Source organism: Echinops telfairi, unplaced genomic scaffold, assembly GCF_000313985.2.
Source record: "Echinops telfairi isolate 266 unplaced genomic scaffold, ASM31398v2 ScPeMD7_9;HRSCAF=40, whole genome shotgun sequence".
NCBI classification, from domain to species: domain Eukaryota; kingdom Metazoa; phylum Chordata; class Mammalia; order Afrosoricida; family Tenrecidae; genus Echinops; species Echinops telfairi.
Genome location: NW_022103906.1, coordinates 101,562,291 through 101,574,212, shown reverse-complemented (window position 1 = coordinate 101,574,212; position 11,922 = coordinate 101,562,291). Strand labels below are relative to the sequence as shown.

The 11,922-nt window shown below is 40.0% G+C and overlaps 1 protein-coding gene across 2 annotated transcripts in view; it reads left to right on the top strand.

Moving 5' to 3' along the window:
* Positions 1–11,585, top strand: part of RSAD2 (radical S-adenosyl methionine domain containing 2) — a 24,444-nt gene extending 12,859 nt beyond the window's left edge. Inside the window, exons 4-6 of one of the 2 annotated variants that reach the window (XM_004696011.2) lie at positions 1,732–1,881; positions 5,864–5,896; positions 8,823–11,585. In XM_004696011.2, the coding sequence (XP_004696068.1) occupies positions 1,732–1,881; positions 5,864–5,896; positions 8,823–8,987 (348 nt within the window). In that variant the 3' untranslated portion in view covers positions 8,988–11,585. The remainder of the gene's footprint in view (positions 1–1,731; positions 1,882–5,863; positions 5,897–8,822) is intronic. The other variant, XM_045286740.1, reaches the window with a different exon arrangement.
* Positions 11,586–11,922: the final 337 nt, after the last annotated feature.

Below are 11,922 nucleotides of genomic sequence, written 5' to 3'. Positions count from 1 at the left end.
TCCCTCCCGGTATCGCCACTGTCACCACTGGTCCTGAGGGGTTCATCTGTCCTAGATTCCCTGTGTTTCCAGTTCCCATCTGCACCGCTGTGCATCCTCTGGTCTAACCAGGTTTGCAAGGTAGAATTGGGATCATGGTAGTTTGGGGGAGGAAGCGTTTAAGAACTAGAGGAATGTTGTGAGTTTCATTATTGCTACACTGAACCCTGAGGAACTCATCTCCTCCCCACTACCCCCTGCAAGGGAGTTGTCTACAGATGGGCATTGGGTCCCCATCATGCGCTACCCTCATTCACGATAATATGATTCTCCCCCCCACCCCACCCCTGCCATTTTCATGTCTGAAAACTAGAAGGAGGTTCTTTTTAGAATCTTATGAAAGTTAAGTTCAAGAGCTATGCTAAGTGCTTGGAGATATTCTAAAAGAATATTTCAGCATAAAGTCTAAATTCATCTGTTTTTCTAATTTAATATGACTGGATGTCTTCTTAAAACTCCTGCTTATTTATAATGGGTATATTCTCCACATCATTCTGATGGGACTAAAATTTTTTATTGAGTTATGAGAAGACATTGTGGGTAGCGTCATCCTCAAGTTTGGTCACACTATCCCTCTGAGACTCCAGTCTGCTAAGATTCAGACTTCCTTAGATCGCTCTTCCTTGGCCTCCTGCCCGTCCTCCTCTCTGTCTCAAATAGGAATGTGCTGTGGAGACGAGCAAGCTTCTGGGGGTGCTCACTGTCTCGTTGGGAGCACAGCCGCGAACGCAAACACATCTAACCAAAGACCCACAGGGAGATCAGGGTCAGTGGCACTGTGTCTCAGAGACCTGGGGATCCCAGAAGAACGTGTGACCAAGGCAATACATAAATGAGAGTTAATAAAGAAGGTGATATTTAAAGCATTTTCTGAGTTTATTCTCAGCTGACTAAAATATTAGAATCATTCTAAAAATGACATTAGCTAACGCCCTTTGAGAACCAGGGTGCCCTGGGACCTGTTCAGACTCTGCCCTTGGTTTTCTCCACCTGTTTGTCTTCCTACGTCACCTGCCCTTTCTGGGGAAGAAATTTTTCTTTTCAGATAACGGTACTGCTTACAATAAAAAAAATAGAAAGATAGACATTTAAAAAGTATTAAAAGTAAATATTTAATAACATTGTAAAACGGTCCTTATATATTCTCTGAAAAACAAATTATGTAAATTTGATAAGGATATTTTAAAAATGGAAAGAAACTAGAAATATTGAAAATACTTTTCTCTTGGTTTTGAAACTAACTGATTCACTTATGTTCTTGTACTTTTCTTTAGGTTCTCTATTTCCTTCATTTGTGTGTGTGTATGTTATTGTTTGAAGTGAACTTGTTTGTCGCAAGTTTGTCCTTTTCAGTTTCACTTTCCACCTTTTTTCTTTAAGCCACTCAGACCACTGTGTAGGTTTGAGGGCTAAGGAATCTTGAGGGAACTATTCATTTTTAGCTTAAAAATAACTTTTATATATATAAGTCAAATAAAGTATAGGTCAGTTTTATGTTTTAAGAGTATGGACACTTCTTTTACCATATTCATGAATTTCAATTTTATTTTCATTTCCCCAAAGTATTATGTTTATGGGATGATCCTTAGCCTTCTTTGCTCAAAGAAAGATGAAGCTTGAATCAGAGGGAAATTAAGAGGGGCAAAAAATAATAAAGGATATTTTCATGAAAACACTATGTTTGCCTTTCAGGTTTTCCAATGCCTGTTAATTGATGGGGAGAATTCTGGTGACGATGCGCTGAGAGAAGCAGAAAGATTTGTCATTAGTGATGAAGAGTTTGATGGATTCTTAGACCGCCACAAAGAGATTTCCTGTTTGGTGCCTGAATCAAACCAGAAGGTTGTATAAAGCCAAAGTTGGTTTCTTTATTATCACATATATAGATTGACTCACCAGAGATAAATAGCTGCTTCTTGTTCAAGGCAATCTATACAGTCTTATTTTTTTTTTCAATTAAAAAAATCATTTTATTGGTGCTTGTACAACTCTTTTTAAAAAAAATCATTTTACTGGGGGCTTGTACAACTCTTATTATAATTCAAACATCCATCCATTGTGTCGAGCACATTTGCACATTTGCTGCCATCACCATTCTCAAAATATTTGCTGTCTACTTGAGCCCTTGGTATCAGCTCCTCATTTCCCCCCTCCCCCACCTCATGAACCCTTGATAATTTATAAATTACTATAATTTTGTCATGTCTGACACTGTCCAAGGTCTCCCTTCACCCACTTTTCTGTTGTCTGTCCCCCAGTGAGGGAGTTTTATGTAGATCCTTGTAATTGGTTCCCCCTTTCTCACCCTCCACCCTCCCAGTATCGCCAGCCTCACCACTGGTCCTGAAGAGTTTATCTGTCCTGGATTCCCTGTGTTTCCAGTTCCTATCTGTACCAGTGTACATCCTCTAGCCTGATTTGTTAGGTACACCTGGGATCATGATAGTCGGGGGGGAGGAAGCAATTAAGAAATAGGGGGAAAATGTACGTTTCATCATTGCTATACTGCACCCTGACTGACTCTTCTACTCCCCGCGACCCTTCTATAAGGATATGTCCAGTTGCCTAAAGATGGGCTTTAGGTCCCCACTCCGCACTCCCCATAATTCACATTTATATGATTTTCTTTGTTCTTTGATGCCTGATACGTATCCCTTTGACACCTCGTGATCACACAGGCTGGTGTGCTTCTTCCATGTGGGCTTTGTTGCTTCTGAGCTAGATGACCACTTATTTACCTTCAAGCCTGTGAGACCCTAGATACTATATCTTTTGATAGCCGGGCACCATCAGCTTTTTTCACCACATTTGCTTATGCACCTGCTTTGTCTTCAGCAATCCTGTTGGGAAAGTGAGTATCATGGAATGCCAGTTTAATAGAATAAAGTGTTCTTGTATTGAGGGAGTACTTGAGTGGAGGTCCAATGTCCATCTGCTACCTTAATACTAAACCTATAAATATATGCACATATATCTATTTCCCCATCGTCATATATAGATTTACATATGTACATTCCTGTACTTAAACCTCTATAAATGCCCTTTGCCTCCCAGTCTTTTCCTCTATTTCCTTTTACTTTCCTCTTGTCACACTATCATGCTCAGCCTTCATTTGGGTTTCAGTAATTCCTCTCGGTTACATTGCCCTTGATTGAGCCCTACCAGGCCTCTGACACCCTGTTCGCTATCAATTTTGGATCACTTGTTGTTCCCTTGTCCCTGGGTTTGTTAACACCACTTCCTTGCCCCCACCTCTCCCTCTCCCATGTCCCCCAAGAAGCATCGGTCCTGTTGTTTTCTCCTCCAGATTGTTTATCCCACCTATCTTATTTAGATAGACCTGCAGAGATAACAATATGCACAAAAACAAGACAGAGCAAAACAAAACAACAACAAACGAATGACAAAAAAATAGAAAAGCCTGTAAATAATTCAGGGTCTGTTTGTTGACCTTTAGGAGTGTTTTCTGGTTGAGTCTGATAGGGTGCCATGCCCTGGCCCCGAAGTCTATTTTTGGTACTCCCTCAGGACTTCCTTGCTCTGCTCCCCTTGCTGTTCTGTTGCACACTCTTAGTGTTTTGCCTCAGTGTGGTGGGGCCAGATCGGGTGCAATTTCCGCACTGTGTTTCCAGTGCTGTCCTCATGTAGAGCTATGGGTCAGTGCGGGATGAGGCAGTCTTAGTTTAAAGGGCATTTTATGGAGATATGGAAGGAATTTGGTCTTGGGAGTCAGAGTTGAGACCTATGAGAAACTCTGCTTCCTTTCAGTTCTGTGATCTGCTAATGAGCACCATTTTTACATTAGGGGGAAAAATTATATATATGTGTGTGTGTGTGCTATATGTGTGTATATGTTGTATGTGTGTCCGTGCGCTGTGTGTTGTTAGGTGGCATGCACTCCGACTCATAGTGACACTATGTCCAACAGAAGAAAACTCTGCCTGACCCTGAGCTGTCCTCAGGATCACGTTTGCTGTTTGAGCCCCTTGTTGTAGCCACTGCGTCAATGTATCTCATGGCGGTTCTTCTTCTTTTCCACTGACCCTCACTCTACCAAAGCACGAAGTCCTTCTCCTGAGAAGGTGTCCAGAGTAGGTGAGACAAAGTCTCACCATGTACCATGCTTCTAAGGTACATTATGGCTGTCCTTCCTCCAACATAGATTTGTTCTGTCCAGTATTCCTTGGCAACAGCTTAATTCACTCACATCCATCCTTCTCTTCCTTGTTCAGGGTCCAGCTTTCACATGCATGTGAAGGGGTGGAAAAGACCAAGGCTCCGGTCAGGCACACCTTAGTCTTTAAAGTGACTTTTTTTCTCTTGAACACTTTACACCACATTTGCCAAGAAAAATATGTTGATTGGTCTCTTAACTGTTGCTTCTATAAGTATTGATTGTGGATCCATTAGATCTCCTGGGTGAGAAATACTTAGGACCTTGGCTTCACATGAGAAAGAATTCACTCCCAAGCCTGGTTTGTGATCCAAGGGAGTTTTATAAAGGATAGAAGACAGTTCAGGTTTTACACAGGCCCCCTCAGGGCACTTCACACCTGCATGTGGATCCCTGAGGCCAAAGGAGATCACTGCAGCTGCCAGAGAGGACAAAGAAGCCTGGTGAGCTTCAGATCCTGTCTTCTCAGGGCCTCCGGTGGGAGGCGTGGTTGACAGTAATGGTTGACCCCATTGGCTGAATTAAATTCACCAGGCCTAGATGGGCCAATCCAGGTGTACGGCCCATGTATGTGTACCACCCCTTCCTGGCTGAGAGCTCAAATTTCTGAGCCTGCACCATGGATACCCTATTCTAACTACCTAACAGAGCCAAGTAAAATAAAATCCTTGATATAGAACCTTTGCTCTGGTTATCACTGCCTTGGAAACCCTGCGGGGCAATTTTCCTCTGTCCTAAAGGGATGCTATGAATTCTTATTGCCATGGCAGGCAATGAGAATCTCTACAGAAACTGCTTGTAAGGGCCATGGAGAGGCTTCAAAATGCCAACTTGTAAGTTAGCAACCAGTCACCTAGGTTCCTTACAAGAAATATCAGCATAAAATTAAAATCCTCAGTTAAGGCCACCCTGTACCTCCCAGGAATATATCACATTAAAAGCATTATAATTTATAACTCATGGGTCATTTGTGGTTCTGTGGTAGAATTTTTACCTTCTATACAGTGATCAAAGTGTGAGTCTTGATCACTGGAACTACCTCAGGCACAGCCACCATCAGAACAATGGAGGCTCTCTGGAGAAAAGCCTTGTGCTCTGTGAGGAAACTGCCTCAGTGTAGAGCTTATGCATCACAGTGGTGCACACTTCCACAACCCATTGGGGGATAACAAAGAACCAGGCAGTCTTTTGTTCTGTTCTTCATGGTTTGCTGTGAGCCAGGTTTAACTCAAAGGAGCCACCACCACCACCACCACCACCAATTACTGAAACAAAACAAGGAAAGTGTTTGTATGGTGGACACATACACTATGAGTCCTGGGTTTGAAAATAAAAAACTCTGCCACAACTAGAGAAATGAGGAACTAGAGCCTGAGCATTTCATAGGCTCAGAAGCTATCAGGTGGTCCTAACTTCTTGGAATTTGACTGGATAGACAAACCAACAAATGGCTCTAGAGATGTGTTTTAGGTAGTAATGGGGCACAGACAGGTGACTTATAAACGACATACCAAAAGGTATACATTCAATACAGGAAATGTTGAACCTGTAGGTAATAAAGCACCAGCTCATAAACACTGTAAAACAGTTTAATTTGTATTCTGAAAACAACACTTGAAACTGAGTTTATGTTTAATATCTTCTCTACAGATGAAAGATTCCTACCTTATTCTGGATGAATATGTGAGTATTTCTAATGAGTTATAAATTGATCACTTAGTGAAGAGCAAATGTTTTGAGAATGATGAGGGCAATGAATGTACAAATGTGCTTTACACAATTGATGTATGTATGGATTGTGATAAGAGTTGTATGAGGCCCTAATAAAACGATTAAAAAAATTGATCACTTAAAATAGTAGCAATGACAGTTGGTTTATAATGAGCATAACCATTTTGTATATGTTGGTCCTTTTTAACTAGCATTTGCACTTTTCTTGTCAATGGTTGGTATTAATAGTATAGAATTCCTTCTTCAATGTGTTCAAGTATGCGCTATGCACTCTTATAGGCATTATTTGTATTTGTTCCTGTAGCACACTAACTTCTATGCAATATTGTCTTCAGGTGGCTATAGCTTCATGGATGCTACATTGAACCTAATATGAATATCAGAGTCTGCTGTTAAGTAGTTTGGGGCTGGACAATATCCTACATTCAGTTTACTGTTAGAGGGAGGTCACAGAACATCACATTGATTTGATAGCTTCATTCAGTTGCTACTGAGGAGCTCTAGATTTACTACTTGCAAATACTAAGGACCCAGTGATAGAGAATGACATTTACCTTACAAGAAGCAGCACTGCACATTTTAGTTGCAAATTATGTGTGTTATTTTACTGTCACCATTTCCTCTCACTGTGACATATTTAATCCAAAAATATGCCACTCTTTTTTTTCCTCTCCTGCGGTCATAACTACGTGGAGCTTAACTTTTATCTCTGATGCTCTAACTCATGATTGGGGTTTTATACTCAGCTATTCATTCCAGTTTGGGCAGGGACTGACAGCACTTCCAGTTTCACTCACAAACCCTGGACCTCATCACGTTGTGCTTCTTCACAAAACAGACTCCTACTGCACTCTGGTTCTTAGACTGAAGGTCTTTGCTGTCCTGGACCTTGTTGTCCTTGGTTGGATCATTCTGTCCCTCATCACTAGCTTTGGGACTTTACATATTGCTTATAAAGAGTTAAGTACCTGTTTCTCATCTTCCAGGAGGCCCTGAGTATCTTAAATTAATTATGATCTTTTCCCATAGACTTCTTTATATAACTAAGATGAACTCTTCGAGTGATTCTTATTTCAAACTTGCTCTGGGTGATAGAAATTTTAGGTATTAAGTAAATCTCCTTTAGAAGGCCCCACATATCCCCTTGCCTTGTTATGCTCCGTAGCACAGACCAAGACCTGGAGTCCTACAACATGCCAGACTTGGTAACAGCATCCCAGGGAAGTAAGAGCTACAGGAGACAAATCAAGCAGGAAGGTCTCTTGTGTGTCTTCTAAGCCCTCTTTTTGAGCTCTGGAACACTCCGGTCATTTTCTGCTAGTGAGAAGCTAGGGTGTCTTGCACCAGGTGGCTATTTATCTTGACAATCCATATACTACCAATTTGACCTCTGACCAATAAACTTTGACTCTGGTGAGGTGATACTTACATATCCTTTCCAAATGCCATTGGCATATCCATGCCACCACTGTTTCCAACAAAATGAAAATTCATACTTCTCTGAGTTGGAAAGCAAATCACTTTTCCATTTTCACTCCTTCCCACTGGATACCATATTTGTTAACCTTCCTAGCAGAAGGCAAATAATTAGATTCTAAGACTACTTTTTAAGATATAAGCTCTAACCGTAGCCATGAGTTTAGTATTTAACTTGGATTTAGTTTTTTTTGAGAAATTATTATTTTAAACATTAGTATTTTATTATTTTCAAATCAATTAACGATGCATTAGAGTAATTAGATGCCTTGTCAATATGAGCTTTCTTTATGGAGTATAAAGGGAAATGTAATAAAGCAAATGTTCAGTTTATTAGGTCAAGGTAGATTGAAAAATTCAAACAATTTATTTTTGAAATCCAAATGATCATGATTGATTCAAGATTTTGACAAATCTTCAACAGATCAGCTGACCTCCAGTTAAGTCAAATCTAACCCAAACCCACTGCCATGGAGCCCAGTTGGAGTCCCAGCACCCAAACGGTGTCCCAAGGCTGTGTGGCTCCGGGGAGGAGACAGCCTCCTCTTGTCTCTTGAGGATTGGCTCAGGGGCTTCACCTGTCAACCTTGCAGGTAGCCGCCCAACATCTACCTGCATCCAGGGTTCCCAGTGCCAAAATGTGCTTTTGAAAATTAACATTTGAACCCAACAAATATAACTTGACCCCCTGAAGAACTCTCAATATCATGGTAGGTCATACAAAGTAAAAAGACTTCATTACTCACTACAAAGTGCTTAGTTTTAGAGTGAAGATCAAGATCTCTTGTGGAGTGCTAGGTAAGATTATTTTCGATCTCCTGCCTTGTCTCCCTTCCCAGGACCTATCTCACCAGTTTCTCCCCTTTTCAAATATGCCTTTGTTGCACCCGAGCAATACCATCAACCTATAGGTTTTTTTTTTCAACGTATAGTTTTAAACACATTGTATGACCCTGTGTTCCTGTGCTTTTCTTTTTTTTTTTTTAACCACTCACTCCTCCCTCCCCCCTTCCACCCCCACCTGTCCTGTGCTTTTCTAACATTGTTTTCTCCAACTTGCAAAGATCAAAGCATGTTACCTTCTGGGGACTTGATCCTTCATCTCTTCCTTGATTACCACTCCCCCCGTAGAAGGACATACTTCTTGTAAGACATGCAACATACATTTAATTGGTCTGATGTATTTATGCCTGCTCTTCCTTTAGAATGTACACTTGTTGAGTAGAGACAGGGTTTAAAGAAAATTAGTGTCTTTAGTCAAGTTTTTGCCATGTAGTTCTCAGCAGACCTTTGTTAAAATACTTGGGATACCAGAAGTGATTTGGGATCTAGCCCTTAAGTTGGGTTTTATAGTCCATGTTATATATAAAAAATTCACATTTCCTGCCATGTGATTTCCTAGATGCGCTTTCTGAACTGTAAAAATGGACGGAAGGATCCTTCGAAGTCTATCCTGGATGTTGGAGTAGAAGCAGCTATAAAATGCAGTGGGTTTGATGAGAAGATGTTCCTAAAGCGAGGAGGGAAATACATGTGGAGCAAAGCAGACCTGCAGCTGGAGTGGTAATGCGGGAAGTGGGAGAAGCCTCCAGGTCAGCTGTAGAAACCCGGACCCGCTCCAACTATGGCCGCCACCATCAGCAATGCTGTGTTTGGCCTTTCTCAGTGGCCAGATCTATGACATCAGATTCTGTATGACAGCCAAGCACATATTCACGTGGACAGTTGAAATCCACAGATAATCGAAGAAAAAAACATGCACCTTATAAATAGTGTCTTCATCTAATTGCTACTGAAAAAGTACCCCAGTTCTGGGTCTTGGTAAATTGTACAAGGGACAGAGTAACAAGAACAACAAATAAGCTACCCAGATAGACCTCCCAGAATCCTGTTCAAAGAAATAAGCTGAAATCTTTGTAGAGTTGATATTAATCGGGATTTGACTTTTATAAGCAATGCTCATTCTGACTTCAGGATATCCATTCTGCAGCTATGTTTTCAAGTTTATTCTGTTGACATCAGTTTCTTCTGACCAATATTGTGTTGCTCATTGTTACATGCAGAGAACTGGCAGAATCTCCTCCACCTGTTTCTTTTTGCAGTGTTTTCTCCTTTTTTGCCTTCGTTGCACTGCAACCTTTTAAATATAAGGATAATCAACAGATGTTTCTCACAGTCACAATTTTACCAGGTTTCAATGACATAGTAAGTGGAGGGGCTGTAGGGGAGGGTTCCCAGTGACCACTCAAGGAATGCTGGTTTCGACAGTGTCCCCCTCTCTCCAGAGGTTCTTGAAAAGCCCCTTTGCATTCCATGGTGAAGTTGGCACGGTCCTTGTTGGCGTGAACTTAGGACTGGAGCAGCACTAGCCGGCCAAATCAAAGGCATCTGGAATTTTTTGAGCATGATTGTCGTCACCGCTCTGAACGAGTCTGAGGAGTTGCTGTGGCTGCTCTAAGCAGCACCAGTGCCTTCGAAAGAATGCCATGAGAATATGGGATGTCGCTGGGTTTTAGGAGATGGGGATAGGCTAGAATTTTATATTTCTCAATTAACTCTGAATTGATCAAAACAAGATACAATCTAGGTCAATGTGAAAAGACTCGGCGCCTTTTCCAGTCCAGTGAAGGAGAGCTCAGTCACTGAGGGGACACACAACTGAAACCGGTAGAAGAGAAATCCTGCTGTGGTACAAATAGCACATGTGGTCTATTTATGTAACTGAGAATCTCATTGTCTGGAAAATAGTCGTTTCCTGTCATTGTTTCAGAAAGCAAAATCATGGGATGTTTTCAGCTAACAGCAAGAAAACAGCCACTTAAATTTGGCTGCAATTCTAGAATGAACCACTAGGTGGCATTCAAATGGTTCTGGCTTCTTTGAGCAGCCCGCCAGAAATGTGGTTTCAAAATCCTGTCACATTAAGTATACTGTCAGGCAAATAAAATAAAAAAAAAAAGGTATTTTCAGGGTTTCTTGATTCTGGAAAGTTTTGAGTTTTTGCCCATTATTTATCAGAAAAGATATTACTACATCAATTTCTAATCACTATAACTGAACTAAAAATCTATGTGACCTATGATAGGATGTCATGAATTCCCCATTCCCGCAGCCCCCTTTTTTTAAAAAGAAAAAACAAATCCTTTGGAAATAATTTTCTCTATGGGGTTAAAAGACTTCTAAACTATAATGACATTACTATAGTCAACATAGACACATATACAAGAAAAACATTGTTTGACAAAGAAAGGCCATTTATTTATATGAAATTACTCAACAAATTGTCAAATGCAGAATGGACACTATCAATGTTAGTTGAAACCAAATCTGAAATTCACATCCTCTGAATTGGAGTGAATGTTTTTCAAAACTAAAATTTTCTTTCCTAATAGAGAAAAACACAGCTAAAAAACAAAAACTTGAACTTAAGAAATAAACTATTTAAAATATACTTTCCAGCTGTCTTATCCACTTATCCACTGTCGTCTGTGCCCTAGCATTTGGCTTTAGGATTTAAAATAATATTTTTTCTTAAGAGACGATAAAGAATTTTAACATTAGGATAGAAATCACTTTGGCTTATATAGCATTTTGCTTTATTATTCGCGTTTAAAAAATGAGTGTTAGGTTTTTAAAATACATTTTTTTTGGGAAAACAAAGTTTAAAATGAAATGTCTCAATTCTAAATGCTAGGTTCAAATGCTTTGCAGTACTTTTAAGTATTGTTTAAGTTTACATCATAATAACATGAGTGGTATTTTGTCTCAAGAAGGTTAGACATTATTTGTAGCATATTGGTTTAAAAAGTACTAATTATGTCTGTTATGTAGTGATAAGTGTTATGAAAATTATGTTTTCTTCACATTTGAGATGAGTCAGAACATTTTGAGTCCGTGTCTTATTTCTCTGCAGAGTTCAGAAACTAGCTATAGACAAGTAGGGGAGTGAGACTAAGATCATCGAGCAATCAACTAATGTAGCTCTATTGAGAATAATTGGTTTAATATGCCCCTCTCATGGAAAGATTGCTCTTTAACCATTTGTGATTGATAAAGACAAATGCTGCTGTACAATTTTAAGACTTACTCTTGAGTGTATAGATGAGGTCTTAACTATGTAAATATGTTTCTGAGTGTAGTACTGTAAATATTGGGCTAAAGTAATATTCTGTAATCTATTAAAATATTTTTGTACAATGGATGTTCTCTAAGGGGCACTATGTAATGGAGTCTTTCCTTGGTGTGTTTTTTAAATGTGTATTTTACAAACTGCCATCTCTAAAGACAGGTACACTGTGAAAATCAGTAATGTTATCAACAATTCAATGGAGCCCTAGTGGCATAATGATTATACGTTGGGCTGAATTCACTTGATCCAGACCTTGTTAACTTCAAGGTCAGCAGCTTGAAACTACCAGTTTATCTGAGGACAAAAGACAAGGGTTTCTACTCCCACAAAGAGTTACAGTCTCAGAACCCACAAAAGCACTTCTACCCTGCCC